The 17668-nt window shown below is 35.7% G+C and overlaps 1 protein-coding gene across 2 annotated transcripts in view; it reads left to right on the forward strand.

The window, feature by feature from the left end:
- CNTNAP4 (contactin associated protein family member 4) overlaps positions 1-17233 on the forward strand; it is a 217774-nt gene extending 200541 nt beyond the window's left edge. For both annotated transcript variants that reach the window (XM_016155989.2, XM_036231504.1), the window contains 5 exons: positions 35-168; positions 973-1060; positions 12574-12792; positions 13135-13206; positions 16935-17233. In XM_016155989.2, the coding sequence (XP_016011475.2) occupies positions 35-168; positions 973-1060; positions 12574-12792; positions 13135-13206; positions 16935-17128 (707 nt within the window). In that variant the 3' untranslated portion in view covers positions 17129-17233. The remainder of the gene's footprint in view (positions 1-34; positions 169-972; positions 1061-12573; positions 12793-13134; positions 13207-16934) is intronic.
- Positions 17234-17668: the final 435 nt, after the last annotated feature.

Here is a 17668-nt window from a genome sequence, read left to right on the forward strand (position 1 = left end):
TTAACTAAAAATATAACTTTCTCCCCTTTTTTAGGAAGTTTGCAGATAAGGTACAAACTAAATAAATATCAAGAACCTGATGTTGTTACCTTTGATTTCAAAAACATGGCTGATGGGCAGCTCCACCATATAAAGATTAACAGAGAAGAAGAAGTGGTCTTTGTAGAGGTAATATAGTAAATCCAGTGGTAGCAATGGATAAAATTAGGACTCCTCAGCATGAAGGATCCACAGTAGAAATTTGATAATGAATGGAATCAACACAGACATTCTTTCAGTGCTGCTTGTGCACAGATTATATGCAGATCATCAGATGTGTTCACAGTTTTTTATGGGATTAGATTCTGTCCGAGATTCTTAAAATGCAAACTTTCCTCATTTGTTTTATTTTGCGCAGGAGGGAAATGCTGTCTAGTTTATGTACTACTGGTAGGACTATCGCTACTCTGATGAAACCAGTTCACTTCAGATAGGTATAAATGCAGCCAAGTGCTATCATAGAAATTAATTATTGCAGTATGAGACTATATAAAAAATGATGCGAGTCACAGCAGAGAGAGTGAAATTATTCACTTTACCAACTTTTAAAGAAAACCACTAACGTTTCGGCCTTCTACATAGAGGAAAATTTCTTAGCCAAATGACTCAAGTAAAAATAGCAAGCTAAATTAAAGTATCAGGGTGAAAATAAGTCATATCATTTTGTTAGTTTGACTATTTTGTATTACTTATACAGTAGAGAAAAATAAAGTGATTAAAGGGATAAAAGGGCACAGCACTATCTGAGGGTAGTGTAGAAATAGTTTAGAAAATAATATTCACCTTTATAAGTGGCTAACTCTTTAAAATTTATTTTTCTGTCTTTGGGGCCATATTAACGATTGCCTATTTTATGTCCTCTCCCCCCCCCCAACCTTCCTTTGCTTTGTGACCTCTTCTCAACAAAATGGCATCCATTTGGATATTTTGTAGATTGATGAAAATGCAAGGAGACAAGTCCACCTGTCATCAGGTACAGAATTCAGTGCAGTCAAATCTCTTGTACTGGGCAAGATTTTAGGTAAGTAAAAGAAATGACCTTTGCCCTGGTCATGATGCATAAACATGGATCAGAAGGATCATATTCTATACACACACGCGCACACACACATACACACACACTGCAAATTCATCATGCCAAAAGAAATCCCTTGCCTTATTCTAATTATGAAGGTAGTGATAATCAAGGCAGCAACTGAGCTTTCTCAGAGGTACATGAATCATGTACTTAGCCCACAGGAGGGACTTCCTGTGGGCTAAGTAGGCATTCTCTTTTGTAATGCCACTCTGGTTTCTGCTGAGCCTCAATCCAGCATAAATATGATATTCACGCACTTCAAAAATATCAAATAACAAAGATAGAAATAACAGGTAACCTAGATGATTTTGTCCAAAATAGTAAATGGAATTTTTGGGGGCCCCTTCTGTTATTTGTCCCTGGATTAATCATTCCTTACATTCCCTGTACATAATCTCACAGTCTTGACAATGTTTCATTAAACCCGTGGGTGAATGACCAAAATATTGGCCCTTGCGAAGGTTAATAGTGAAGTTCATAAATATTTATAGGCTTTCTAGTACTATGATGAACACCAAAATAGTGTGCTCTTATTCTCCAAACAAACAAGAAATATCATGAATTGCAATGTTCTTCCAGTGTACTGCAGTGGACATAAAAAAATATATATGCAAAGTACTACTTAGATATTCAGAATTTTAACCGAAATATACCAAGAGTTTCATAGTGTAAATTATATAAATTCTACTATAGAAATAAAAAAATCAAACAAATGTAACAGATCCTTAGCTCAAGAGTTCCTCAGTCTAGCAGCGTCTGAGATGAGGCATTACATAAAAATGTAAAGATATTTTACAAGATAGAATACAAAATAAATACAAGATAGAAAATTATAATAATTATGCATAATGTTGATAAAATAGTGTTTTTGAAGAAGTAACATCTTCAAATGTAATGCCAGAGTTACTGATGAAAATAGTTTTGGGGAATAGAAATATGTTAAATAGATTATAAAACAATTCGGAAACTGATCTGCACTCTATGAAGAGGATTGCATTAATCAAATAGGAGAATAATAATGTTTAATAAGTATTTGTTTCTCTTTTTGTAAATAGGGGAGATTAGTATGGAATTAAAGATTTTAAGGTTTTTATTTAAGAATAGCATATTACTCAAATGCATGTTGCTCATGCTGAAAAATAAGAATAAAGTCCAAATTCTCCTAAAAAGGTAAGAAAGAATTTATTTGGTATGGAATATGACATTGGAATAAAATGTTATATAGTATATTATTATATTTTAGTACAGTATATTAATTTATAGTAAAATAAATGCTAAATTGGAATTATTAATTTTCCGGAGAGTTGCTTAGTCTCGAAGATTCTTATTATATTGGTCCAGGTCCTCCAAGAAGCAGTTACCAGGACAAAGTGAACCATGTGAAGATTTTATTAAGGGAATATTTATAAGAGAGAAAATAAGGAGGGAGCTAGCCAAGACTAGCAGAGCCATCAAATGGTCATGCAACTCTGCCTCCAAATGAAGGAGATGGGGAGGGAAAGTTAGACTTCTGTGAAGTCTAAAAAAGGTTGAGAAGTCTTTGGGGAACCTTTGAGTCAGCCATCAGATGAGTCCCCTGTTTCCTAAGAATGGGCTTATCTTTGGATCCTGGATGTGATCAGCCATGGGCCAGAAGCAGCCAGTGGGAAGCATGGCATTGGCCCAACTATAAAGATGCATTTCAGAGCCCAGTGACTGGGGCCCTTGGTCAGTTACTTTCTTGTAGCTGGAGGTCTGCAAGGCACATTCTCATTGCCCCTGTGCTTATCAAATATGTTTTTCATTTTCATAAGCCCATTTGACTTACCGATTCACTTAATACATACTTTGCGATCACCTGTTGTATAAACAGAGAATGCCACTCAGCCAGGTAGACACTGCACCTGTCCTCACCTCCCTTATTGTTAGTGGGCATTATACAAAATGTTCCTCTGCATCTGAGTAGAGTGCACCTTATGTTGCTTTAGATAAAATAGTTCCAAATCACTCTTCAAATTATAATAAATAAGAATTCTTGTATCATTTTATAATTTCTTATTATTTCTTTTGAGAGAACAGAATATAAACACTGACCAATTATTTTTTTGAGTTGTAATTTGCCTCCGTTTTCAACCAAAGATTTAAGAATGTGACCATCTGCTACCATTTCAGATGGAAACCCAGAAACAAAGGAAATACTTTCCCACTCTCAACTTTCTCCAGAACTCATTTCTTAAACTTAGGAAGAATTGTGAGATAACTTGGATTACTGTCTCTGTTAATAAACATTACTGAAAGATATTAAAACAGGAGGGTAAATTTTAAGAAACAACATCAGACTGCTCAGTGATGACATGAAAACCATCTCTAAGTCCCTGTTACACTTAAAATACTGAAGGGCTCACAGACTTTGGCAATAATAGTGTATTAGTAGTTGGGAACTGTTGTGGAAAGACCAAGACTTCAGCCAAGCAGCTCAGTTCAGATAGAGTACATTAAATTTGTTTTTCATATTCATAATGCACTGTAAAATTAAACTTCGAATTCTGTATCTGAGTTCTTCTCTATGTCAGAGTAGCTTTGAGACTAAGGGAACCAGTTGAATGGGAGAATATATTTGCAAACAATGCCTGTAATAAGGGCCTAATATCCAAAATATATAAAGAACTCAAACAACTCAACGACAACAAAAACTAAACAATCCAGTTTAAAGAAATGAGCAGAAGACCTGAACAGACTTCTCCCAAAAGATATACAAATGGCCAACAGAGTTATGAAAAGATGCTCAACTTCACTAGCTATTAGGGAAATACAAATCAAAATCACAATGAGATACCACCTCACTCCTATAAGAATGACCATTATCAACAAGACAAGTAATAACAAGTGTTGGAGAGGTTGTGGGCAAAAAGGAGCCCTCATACACTGCTGGTGGAAATGTAAATTGGTACAGCCACTATGGAAAACAGTATGGAGGTTCCTCAAAAAAAGAATAGAATTACCATATGACCCAGTAATCCCTCTTCTGGATATCTACCCCTCAAATTTGAAAACATTTATCTGTAAAGATATATGCACCCTGATGTTCATTGCAGGATTATTCACAGTGGCCAAGACATGAAAACAACCAAAGTGTCCTTCAATAGATGATTGGATAAAGAAGAGGTGGTATGTATATGCAATGGAATATTACTCAGCCATAAGAAAAGATGAAATACTCTCATTTGCTACAACATGGATGGCGCTTATCATGCTAAGTGAGATAAATCAGACAGAAAAAGCTGAGAACTATGTGATTTCACTCATATGTGGGATATAAAACTGAAAGCAACCAAAGAACAAGACAAACAAAAACTCATAGACACAGACAACAGCTTAATGGCTACTAGAGGGATGGGAGGAGACAGGGAGGTAGATAAAAGTAAAGAGGGTCAAATATATTGTGACGGAAGGAAATTTAATTTTGGGTGGTGAACACACAATGCAATATACATATGATATATTTTTGAATTGTACATTTGAAACCTATATAATTTTATCAAGCAATATCATCTCACTAAATGTTTGAAAAGTCAAAAAAAAAGTTTAAAAAAGAATAGTTTTATGATTTATTTTAAGTAAAAGCTGGAGATTATTTTCACTCATTCTGAGTAGTAATATTCCTATATTAGAAGTGATGACCAATAATGATCCTTTTTAATATAAATTTATTTATTTAAATTAGTTTCAAGGATACAGTACATTGGTTAGACATCTATGTGGTTCATAAAACGACCGCTTAATTGCTCCCTCCTTCCCCTGACCCTCTATTCCTCCAGCCCCCCAACTCCCCTTCCCTCTGTCACCAAATTGTCCACTATATTTGAATATTACACAGCCATTAAAAAAAATGAAATCCTCATTTGCGATGACATGGATGGACCAGAGATGATTATGCTGAGTGAAATAAGTCAGAGAAAGATAGATACTATATGATTTCACATATACGTGGTATCTAAGGAACAAAAAGAACAAACTAAACAAAAACAGACTCACAATAGTGATCTTTTATCTCTTCTGAGACTACAGAGCCGGGAAGTACACTCAGATTACTGCTCTGGAGATTTAGGCCAGATGTAAATTAAGTCTGCAGTCAGCAAGGAAAGACCATCTACTGTCTCCTCTGCAGAGCTTTCTTTAAAAACAGTCTCCCAACACACCAGGAATCTTTTATGTAAAACTTGCTTCAGTGCCAAGAAGTAAGGAAAAAAAGTGACGTAGATAACCTGAGAGCACTGTGACTTTGTAAATACGTTGTGAAATGACTCTTAAGATAATGGACTGGTTATTTTAAAAGAAAAGTTTTAATAAAGAAGTACAGTTTAGAGCAAGAAAACTACTTAAAATATTTTTTTTTATTCATCAGGTTGATTTTTGAATATTTGAACTATTAAAATATCATAGACTATCTTCAATATATAGTATGACTACATTCTTGTAAGAAACTACTTAAAATCATTTCGTGCTCATCGAGTTGATTTTTGAACATTTTAACAATTAAAATAGACTGTCTTCAGAGCAGGGTGTGACTTCATCCTTGTTTTAGTCATTTCCAGAGGGTCAGGTATACTATTCTGAACTGGCTATACCTAGAAACTTAAAAACGCCACTTCTATTCATGGGACATGAGCATAGATAATGAGGGTCATGCCTGAGATGGAAAGAACACTCATATGCTGCAACGTATTGTCTGGTTTTAACTATAGAACAAATGATGAGGTAGACATTGGGATTTGTGGGCCACGTATGCTCCAGGGGGCATGGGCAGGCCTGCCCCTTTCTTTGACAGTGACTTCACCCTCATCACTTTCATTTGGTCATCAAACATAATAAAACATAGAACTCTACTTACACTTCAAAAAAATACCGAAGGATAAAAGCAAAAGCCACAAATCCCAAATTATATATTGGTCAGCTGCCAAATCTGGAAAACTTCATACAATGATAAAACTAGGATAAGTTTTAAAATAAAAAGGAGAAAGTGATCGTTTATTTCTTTAATTACTAGCATGCTTTAAAATGTATCTGCTCCAGGATTAAGTAAAAAATAAAGCCATGATCAGGGAGTCATACTATTGTGTGACTTTATTGAAGTATAGGCACTGATGGAAGAGGGAGGTGGAAGGAATTGGCAGAGGTGTGGATGAATATAGGACCCCGGGCAGTGGAGAGAGGACACAGCCACAGCGGGGGTACTGGGCAGGCCAGTCTAATGATCTGTAGGACTAGTCAGAATAAGAGCAGCGAAACTGAATTCTGATGGTGTTGCCCGTTAATTGTAATAGAGGGTTAGGGGTGGTTTCCATGTCATCATGGTGCAATTTGATGTTATTACATAAAAATTACCCTCCTTGCTTGATACCTGCTAGTAATGCTTGTTAACAACGATTGGACTGAAAAATTGTTCCTACAGTCTCTCCTCATTTGTAGAAATGAGTACTGGAAGGACAGAGAGAAAACAATTCCTTCCCTTCTGGTTCCCCTTCTGAAAAGGCAGACAGCCTGATGCCGTATCTTTGTCAAATGCACTTTTTAGAATGTATTAAGTACCAATTGCCAAGGTTAATGATTCTTTAGTCAGCTCCTTTAAGAGAACTATTTGCTTGAAAATTATATACAAAGAGATTTCTCTAAGATTTAATTAATAAAAGGAAATTCGAAGGGATAAAATTGTGTTGCTAATTTATTAAGCTTTTGTTGGGTAGCAGTTCCACCACAGGAAAAAAAAAAAATCTCAATTAAGATCATTGCATAATCTTGAAATTTCATAAATCCTCTCATGGAAAATGTGCCCACATTTTGAATAATGATGTAATTTAATCTATTTTAAAATGACTGAAAAATCACTGTTCAAAAGCTGAGTGTACTACTGTGTATTACTTTTTTTTATCAGAGAGATATTGGTGAAGGAACACCGACCACAAAAATTTGTTGGTACGCCCTGGTGGAAGTGGGAAGAACCAGGTGGCATCCAATCAACTGGCTTCGTATTCTTCCATAATTAATAGGCTGCATTATGTTTTCTCTTTATATCCAAAACTCATCGTAAAGTTAAATCATGAGTTCTGTTCATGGATTGTTTTTACATTAGAAGTTCTCTAAAAGCCCAGAGACAGTTTTTACTCATTCTGAGCAGTAGCTTTGGTATATTTAGAGGCAATGACCCATAGGGGTCATTTATCTCTTCTGAGGCAGCAGAGCCAGGAAGTAACTCAGGTTTCTGCAGTGGAGATTTAGGCCAGATGTAAGTAAAGTGTGTGGTCGGAGGGAGAGGATGTCTACTTCATCTCCTTAGAAGAGCTTTAGCAACAGGCTTCAATCGCAGATATATTTTATGTAAAACCTGCTTCAAAGCCAAGGGAAGCCATAAGAAATTTAATTAGATTACTTAAGGACACAGTGATTTTGTAAATGTCTTGTCACATGACATTTAAGATTAGATAGTTTATGCTGAAAGCACAAGATGAGTGCAGGTTACTCAGAGATATCTAACTGTAAATAGCTTTTGTGTTCATCAGGTTTTCAAGGTTGTATCTCAGAACAATAGGTTTCATTGGCAAATAAATACCTTTTATGAAACCTTACTCCTCTATCCTCATGGTATTTGCTGCCTGCTTTGCTATTTTACTTTTTCACTTACCTTCTCCTGCTGTTGTTGAATCCTTGTTGTAATAGCATATAATGGTATGATGCCTTCAGGGTTTAGACCAGCTTTTTCCTTGATTCACTGTACCATATTCGGGCAAGCCTTCTTTATTTTTATCATCTTTATCTTTAACTATCTTTATCTTTATAGATTAAAGATATTGAGGTAGTTTTAAAGGATGGTCCCTTTTCATAGGTATAGCCAAACTGTTTAGATGTGTTTTCTGGCTTTTATTTATTTTTGTTCTGTATTCTTCCCCCCCCCCCCACCAGTATTTGGTGGTTGTTGTGTTTTTTATTTTTTATTTTTTCATTTTTATTGCATTTTGTCTTGCTATTTGGTTACTAGAACCACAAGAAATTTCCAAAGCACTCCTTGTTATTGCTCTTCCATTTACTCTATATCCTTTTCAGAAACAGGAATAGAAAGGCACTTCGTACAAATTTTAATTCCTTAGTACTCTGTTTTTCTCATAGATCTTTTGTTAAAAGGTTTCTTCCTTAACAAAGCAGAAGTCCTTCTCTTTGTTGGAAAATATAATAGAGGCTAATTTTTTAATAGGCAAGACTACCCCAAAATCTGAGTTAGTTAAGGATTTTTATAAGGGGAAACATCCAAAACATGATTATCTTGTCAGAATTTGTGTAAAGCAGGAGACACTTGTTTTCAATTCTTCCACCTTCCCCGTTCTAACCTTTATGTGATTTGGCATCTCAGGAGTCAGATAATAGGAAAGATATATTTTTGCTGCTTGGCTTTATTAGCACAATTGTCAGTGCAGATATCTGGTGCTGTGTATTTCTAAGGCCAACTTTGCTTATGAGCAACTTAATATAGACATTGAACTCAATTCTGGGGAGATGGAGGCAAAGTCTCTGCAGTTCCCCTTCACTCCTAATTCTTAACTCCAGTCCTCTGGCTCCCCTGAAACAAGATGTCATTGATTCAGCCCAGCAGGACGAAGGAAGCCTGGAGGTTGCCAGCCAAAAACTTTTGTGGGCTCCCTGCCTTCTGGTTGGAAGAGAGACTGGGAGCAGTGAGAAGAGTGGCAGTGGGGGGGGTGGCGTGCAGACCTGAATCGTGGTGACCCTCCCTGCCTCCCAGCTTCCAAATGCTTGGCTTGCATAGGTCTCTGCATTGCCTGGGGGACAGTCAGTATTGAAAACATCAGAGAGCCCATTTTTCCTCTTTGCTCAAAAGGGAATGACCTGAATTTTGAGAATTTCCTGAATCCTGCTGAGGATTACCTGAAACTTGGGCCAATTTCCTCTCTGTCCCAAGGTCGAGTGGATGCTTTGTCCTGTAGTTTCACTGACATGATGGCTATGTTGTCTTCTGTCTCTTGGCATCATTCACCTAGAGCAGTTAGTGACTAAGAATCAACTAGAAGATGAGAAAAGCAACCCATACTTAAGAAGATTCAACATCTGTAAAATGGGAGAAAAACTAGAGTAACCAGAATCATTCCCTCTCAAAATAAAGCTATTCAAAGACAGGCTCTGTCTTGAATGAAACTTAGTAAGAGCTTGAAAGAAATTTTAGCAAGGCTGCAAAAATACCTTCAGGAACTAAAAAGTATGATTTTTCCAGACTAACAAAAATTCAGCGGGAAAGAATGATCTTTGTCGATGTTTGAATTCATCTCCTGGAAGATCAAGTGAATGAAACACTTGACCCACACAAAAATAAGTCCTAAAAGATAGAAATCAGGAGGGAAAATAGGTTAGAGAATATGCACACCCAGTGTGAATAATTCGCAGTCCAGAAGGATAAAAGGACGAAGATGAAACACTGGCTGTATGTACAGTGTATGAAATTTTCCATGCTAAAGAGAAACCTCATGTCTGCAGATTAAAAGAGCACACCATGCTCTATGCAGAATAGGTGAGGGAAGATTCACACCTGGGGACAATCTGATAAATCCACAATTACAAAACATCTTACAAATTTTGAGAAAGACGTGAAAGAGCCAGAGCTGCCGGCGTAATATCTACAGACTACCAAGAGAACAGAGCTGTGAAAAGAAGTCATGTTTACAATAGACACGCACACTCAAAATCACATTTATCAAGATCAATTTTGGTTTTAGGTACATTTCATCACATTTTCCAATTCTTAAAAGCATTACCATTCTTAACATTTTTCATTAGTTCCTTTATGTGAGTTTGCCTTCTGTCTCCCCTACTAGAATGCAAGATGCTCGAATTTCAAGGAATCATTTCTTGTGTCTTTAGCTCTTAAAACAGTAAATATTAATTGACTGTCCATTTTCATTTTAGAGTTGAAAGTTTTTATACAATAATTTATAATAGCTAAAATGTTTTCAATTCAGTGGTATGGTTTTAAAAAGTTGCCTCATATTGGATTTGTACCAGAAAAGTGAATCTTATGTATTTACATTTTTATCTTTGGTTCAAAGGGTAAGTTTTTTTTAAAGGTCTATAAAAATTTAATTCAAGATTTTAACATTGTGGAAAAAATGTGGAAAGCACCATCCTGATTATGTTTCCATTAAAGTATATTTTCTTTTCATTTCTTGTTAAAGAAGAAGAAGAAGAAAAACTCCAAGGCAAGAATGCAGTCTTTCTAAAAATGCATATGCTCGAATGTGTCGCTGTTCAAATGTGTGACTGCTCTGTGGGGGGACCAAGTTAGCAAAGTCAGTTCTTTGGTGTGTTCCAGTTGATGAAATGCCTCCTACATAACAATGGGATGCTGGGTGCTGAGGATCACGCATGTGTTCAAGGAGAGTACAGTCCAGCACGTGAGCAGCAGAGGGATAATCTCTCAGTGCTGTCTTTGTGCCCCGAGGCAGGATAGTCTGGTGATAAGAACTTGGCCGCCAGAGTTACAATGCCTGGGCCTGAATGCCACATTCCCCACCATAACAGGAAAGTGATGTCATCTCTCTAATTTTCAGATTTTACAGAGAATGATACTCATGATACTAAACATTTCATCAGCATTTATATTATTAGGTATAAAATGTGAATGAAAATGGAAGGAAAAGAAGTGTTCTTAAAAACTTTCATATCACGCGACAGGCTCAATCAGTGCTGAGTTATCCAGAGTTACCTCAAGAATGGCTGCTCTCATGCTATTTCCAATAGCCAAGACATGGAAGCAACCTAGGTGTCTATCAATAGATGATTGGATAAAGGAGCTGTGGTACATATACACAACAGAATGCTACTGAGCCATAAAAAATGAAATCTTACCATTTGCAACAACGTGGGTAGAGTTAGAAGGTATTATGCTAAGTGAAATATGACAGAGAAAGACAAATAGCATATCATTTCACTTACATGTGGAATCTAAGGAACAAAATAAATGAACAGACAAAATGAAAACAGACTAATAGATACAGAGAACAATTGATTGCCAGATGGGAGGAGGGTTAGGGAACTGGGTGAAGCAGGTGAAGAGATTAAGAAGTACAGATTGATACTTACAAAATAGTCATGGGGATGTGAAGTACAACATAGGAAATATAGTCAATAATACTGTAGAAACTATGTATAGTGCCAGGTGGGTACTAGATTAATTGGGGAGATCACTTTCTATATTATGTAAATGTATAACCACTATACTGTACACTTGAAACTAATATAAAATAATATTGAATGTCAACTCTAATGAAAAATAAAAATAAATATAATAAAACAGTAGTTACTCTCAAGTCCCAATGATAATGATGATGATGATGATGATGATGATGATAATAATAATAATAATAGAAGACACTGCAGAAGATATAAGCAGAGTAAAGGAAAGAATCTGTTAATCAGAAAGTGGTTCATAAATGAAAGTAGCTTGTGATTTGAACTCCAATAGGCCTGGACCCAGTACATAATACCAACAAATTACATAACCTCAGGCAAATTACTAAAATTTTGTCTCTAAAGGTTTTATCTGTGTGACTGGAATAAGATGACTCATGGGTACTATAAGGTTTATACGCAAACATGCAAATCATTTAGAACAGTGCCTGGCACATAATAAGCACTCAATAAATGCTTAATATTATATTTATTTTTTTAAAGGGATACAAAAATGTAAATGTCTGTGTTCACGTATGTGCAGTGCAAGGGACAGTAGGCGTGCTCTTTTATGGTCATATTGGATGAATGGATGCATCGGAGTCTGATAAACTTTGAACTTTAAAACTCTATGATTAATTCCTGTTGTTTAGATTTCATGGTCTCTAAGCATGAAATATAAATATATTCTTCACTGTAAAATTGTGAATTGATATTCTGGCATTCAAGCCAATCTCCATTTCACAATAGTCCCTTATTTACTAAATTCTCATTAAATCGAAAGGAGTATATATCTATCTGTAGGGAACACACAGAAATTTTTGTCTGAGTGATAGGCAGACAGGGAAACATGGAGATAAGGCAGCGAGCTATGAAAGTTTTCACTGCTAATTAGGGAGAGTCCCTAAAAATTTGGGGGTATAACCTTTGCTCTGTGATAACATCATCATGAACCCTCATCTGTTCATAACCTGACCCATTCTTATGGAGGCTTTAATCATTTCAAGAGAGTTTGTCATATCAGATTTAATTAGCTGTATTTAAAAACTTGCCTTTGTTACTCTGGAAAGTCTCACCAATTGTTGGGGCAAGACTTAATGGATCTGACTCTTTTAATGAAGACAAAAAAAAAAAAAATTTCAGTTGCTATATCCATATATCGCTATTGCATGAATGGACCCAGAACATTGCGTGTGTGGCATTCCCATCTGTCCTTGCACTATTAATATTGCAGTGTTCCTTCAAATTTACAGAGCCCAGTGATGCAGACCAGGAGACGGCGCTGGCCGGTGCCCGGGGCTTCCTGGGCTGTCTTTCTGCAGTGCAGTTCAGCCACGTGGCCCCTCTGAAGGCTGCTCTGCACCCCAGCCGCTCAGCCCTCATCACTGTCTCAGGACATGTGACGGAGTCCAGCTGTATGGCCCAAGCTGGCACTGATGCCACATCAAAGGAAAGGACACACTCCTTTGCAGGTGGCCTATGGGTCTTCCTTTATCTTGTCACAAAAACAGTTTGGCTATTGGATTTAAAATCTTCTGACGTTACTGTCATACTACATTCTCAAAATGGTTTCTTAAAATGGGTTTGGTTTGTTTAGATGTCAGTTCTCTTTCCCATTTCTTTTCTAGATTCTCACTTTCTCGTGCATGTGGGCCATTGCAGTTGACATTGCTTAAGTGTAAAATAACAGAGATCCCGCATTGACCTATGTAATTCCGTTCTGGTATAAAACACAAGTTTTTCAGAATTTCTTCTTTTTACTTGCCTATTTCACTCCCCTCTCCCTCCCTGTTTTTACCCCCCTTTAACTGCAGATCATTCTGGAACAAGAGATGACAGAGAACCCCTAGCTAATGCAATCAGAAGTGACTCTGCAGTAATTGGAGGTAATAGAAAGCATGAATGAGCTCTTCTTTGGTACTTACTTTCATTGCTAGTAATGAATATTAAGCATTATAGAAACTAACTATAAAGAATCCACACATATCCCAAGTGTTAAGCAATGATCCTGAGGTCACTGAGGGAGGTTTATTATTTATACTGGATTGTCTTATAGCCTTCCTGGAATCCCAACTTCTTTGGAGCTTTTTCACCATAAATGATTGATAATTTCACTGAAGCACCACACTTAAAGTATATTATAAAGTGTATAATTACAAATTGAAAATGGCCATCTATATTACCTAGGTAATTCTGAATATATTTGAGGAAATATCATCTTTGATGGCTTCTTGGACATATCACTGCTTCTGCAAGGATTTATGTAAAAAGTAGGAAAAACCTGAAATTAACATTGGAAGCATATATTTTATGTTGCCTTAATGTCTAATAAAACAGATATTTTCATGGTTTAGATGCTACCATCAATGAATATTACACTTTTAGTTACATTTTTATCAAGCATTAGGTAAATGGAATAAAAGTGGTTCATAGTATTTTATGTTGCAGAATTAACAAAAAAAATTTAAGTATATTTTCCTGGGAATGAAACAGTATTTTCTCTGAGATATAATTTATTCAAATCCGACCTCCAAAATAAATTTTTTTCTTTCAGATTAATTATCTTAAGAATGTTATTCATCAGATTATTGAAATGTTAAGTGGACATAAATGTTTATGTCCACATCACTGCATATGATATGGACATAAAAAGTAAACAATTATTTTATTACATTGCGAGATAAAGTGGTTACTCATATACTTGGGCAACTTACGTGGGCTTGATAACTGATTGACTTGGTTTTACTTTCTATAGCCTTACTCATCTGGACGGCAAGTTCTTTTAATTACTTAATATTTTATTTAGACAAAGCATAATACTGGTCAAATGTTTGTGAGCATATTAACATCCCCAATGCTTCTTCCATTACTTTCATTTTTATCAGATTCATAGTACATAAATTAAAGATACCTAAAATAAGATCCCCAATTAGTCATGTAACAAGCAAAAAACAAAAACCCTGTTCGAAGTGTAATTAATAACTGCATGTCTAAAAGAAATACATTAATGTTATACATTATGTAGTAAAAATTATTTAAAACTATAGCATTTCAAATGTGCTTAACATTTTAAACCAGGGTTTTTAATCAAACAAATTGTCTCAGTCTCATAAGGGTGCTTTCTATACATTTAACTCGTATAGATACAGGAAAACATAGATAAAAAGATATAAATAGTGATTGTATAGTCAAGCCAGTGTTAGAACAAAATATTTAATCTTTAGAATATTGTTGCTTTAGGCAAAGATCATTGGCAAGATTTATACAGTAAAGGAGATGTGTGTTGATAGGTCATGCTGTGTTATTTTAGAATGGAAATAAGTTACAGGTCACCTGTGAAATTCGTACTTGATTCAACTGTGTTGAGCAGAGAAAGACAATATGGAAGGTTTGCAGCTCAGGGCCTCACCGGGGTCTGTGGATCTCGTGTCTGCTTTTGCTCATTGCAGGACTCAGCTTCAGAGGCAGGACAGCTGGTCATGGCCATCTAAGCTCAGAAGGCCTTGTCTGGGACCATGTGCAATTTATCTGCTAAATCACAGAATATCATCCTCCAGTGCATTTCTCCATCTGGTAGCATTGTGGTAGAATTTTTCACCCGTTGTCTAGTTACTCATAAATCGCACCCACCGTGTGACAATAATTAACCCATTTAAAGATTTTCCAAATTGGATAATCCCCCAGTGTTCTACATTTTAGATGACATTTTCTCGGTTATAAACCCTGAATAATATAAGTTAGGAAACTGATTTAACAAAACCTTTAAAAACTGGCGACCCAGATACTGCAGATTTGTGGCCAGGCTACATAGATGTGGAGGGTCAGATTTAGATGGAGAAAAAGTTGCACAGTTTCCTCATAAAAACACCTTCACACAGAGTTTCAAATGGCAGTAGCAGAGAGTACAGTAGCTGGCCATATTTTATTTAGAATATCTATTGTTAGTTTTGTTTTGTTTACATAACAATTTCAATTAAGGTTTTTCTTAGACATGAAAAATCCTGACATATTTTCTCCAAGTCAAAAGATATAGATCGCTGAACACACGGAGCATGATTGGTTCTAAAGTCCACCCAGGTTTTTGACTAGATGTCCTCTCTGGGCCAATGAGATGTTGATGTTTATTTTATAACTGCAGTAGCCTGCTTTCAATAACATCTCCATCAGCTTTTTCACATTGACATTATTCAGAATATCTTTCGTTGAATAAGAGGCCTATAACCAAACAATACAAATATTTATGGCACTTCGTTTGCTTTTCAAAGATGAGAGGCAAAATGTAACAACGAATGGATATTTTGATTAGAATTATTATTTATTAACATGACTAATAATAACAAAAAATAACCATATTCATTAGTAAATTCTTCAAATTTGAAGTGCAAAATTTGGTTATCACATTTATATTAGATTTATCAGCAAGGAATTGCTATTCTTCTCAGAAAAGGCCAACCTAGCCAAAAATCAGGTTAGCCATTGGCAATATTGTGATTTGCCATGGTGAATCTGCCCCTGAAGTCACGTGCTGAGAAATCAACTGTGACCAATGAGAACCCTCATAGGTTTGGCTTGGTGAAACTTCATTAGGGTTGTATACACCTACTTTAGGCTAGAATGAAGAGTCCTAGTGTTATAATAAGAGAGTTGATCCACATTGCCATTTTCATTGTACCTATTTTTGTCTAAAAAAAACCTAGTGTTAGTTCTTCATCAGGGTCACTCTTAAATGAATCCGGCTTTTCTTTTTCCTGTGATTGCCTGGCAGCGCAAGCCTTTCTTCCATTTTATGAATTCAACAACCACTCTTATGTTTGACTGCCTTGCCTTAATTCATGCTAAGGAACCAGTAATTTCCCCAACCTTGTTTTGCATTATCAGTGGATATGTCAACACAGTGAAAAAGCTATTTAGAATTATTAAGAAAATAGTTTTGACCCGTGGACCCCCCTTAAAGTGTCCCAGAAACCACCAGGGATTCACAGGTCACACTTTGAAGACCACTGACCTAATATAAGGCCAGAGTTGATAACCATTGTGATAGCTAACAATTGTGGGATTTAAATAGTTTATTGACAATCAGATGCTTTAAAAAAGTCCATATTCCTCATATAGAAATAATCTAAATATATCCACATATCAGTATTAATATATTTCATTAATCAGGATTATTCATATACATAACTATTCTTGCTATTCAGTGTAGGACAAATGATTTAAAATCAGCTTCATTAAAATGTTCACATATTTAAGTATAAAAACATTTAATTATTTTTACAATGCTACTACTATATAATTTCAAAACAATTAAAACTTGTCTGCATATTAGTATGAAGTGACCACATGGTCTTAGAGACCATCTTGTGTAAAATATAAATGCACTAAATAAATCCAATATTATATACATTCAGAATAGCTGGAGGTGAACCTACAAGGTTAATAGAACTCAGAAGTAAATTCTATATATTATAATACCACTTGATGCAGAAATACCTGGTTTTGATGCTTCATTTAAGTAAAACATAATTTTACTATGACTTATTACACAATGAAGTCAACATAGTGTCTGTTCAGAGGAAAATTCTAACTTTATATTTCTTTTCTCTTCTCTCACTAGGTTTGATAGCTGTTGTGATCTTTATCTTGCTGTGTATCACTGCCATAGCTGTTCGCATTTATCAGCAGAAAAGGTTATACAAAAGAAATGAAGCAAAAAGGTCAGAGAATGTAGACAGTGCTGAGGCTGTTTTGAAAAGCGAGCTTAATACACAAAACACAGTCAGTGAAAATCAGAAGGAGTACTTCTTCTGATTGGCAGCTGTGATTTAACTTACAATCACGGTAGTGTATTTTAATAGCCAGGGACTCTCAATGGACAAAAAAAAAAAAAAAAAACAACAACAAAAAAAGTTCTTACACTGAATGTACAGGCAATGGATTTGCAGCACTGCCATCTTGCCATATCCAGACTCGAGATGGCTCCAGGAGGTCTCATCCAGTGACACATTTCCCATAGCAGACATTCTGTATGACAAGGAATTAGATATTGCTGTTAATTTCCAACTGTTCTATATGATCTAAAACAGAAGTTCAACTCACTTGATGACTACGGTTTTTAAAACTGTAGCCCTGGTCTCTCAACCACGTGATACGTAAGTTTTGTTAGAAGTAAATATCAAAATTGGACTATGATGACCTTGCTTTATTTGAGAACATATGCTCTGTTTGCTTTAGTGTTCCCATGGTGTTATTCATAGACCTGGAAATGCTTCTAAGATCCTTTTTGGCTGGTGTTTGCATCTTCAGTGGCCAAAAGCGTTAAAACAAACCCCTTTGCCTTTCTCTGTATTA

The sequence above is a fragment of the Rousettus aegyptiacus genome, unplaced genomic scaffold (genome assembly GCF_014176215.1).
Source record: "Rousettus aegyptiacus isolate mRouAeg1 unplaced genomic scaffold, mRouAeg1.p scaffold_m13_p_14, whole genome shotgun sequence".
Lineage (NCBI taxonomy): Eukaryota > Metazoa > Chordata > Mammalia > Chiroptera > Pteropodidae > Rousettus > Rousettus aegyptiacus.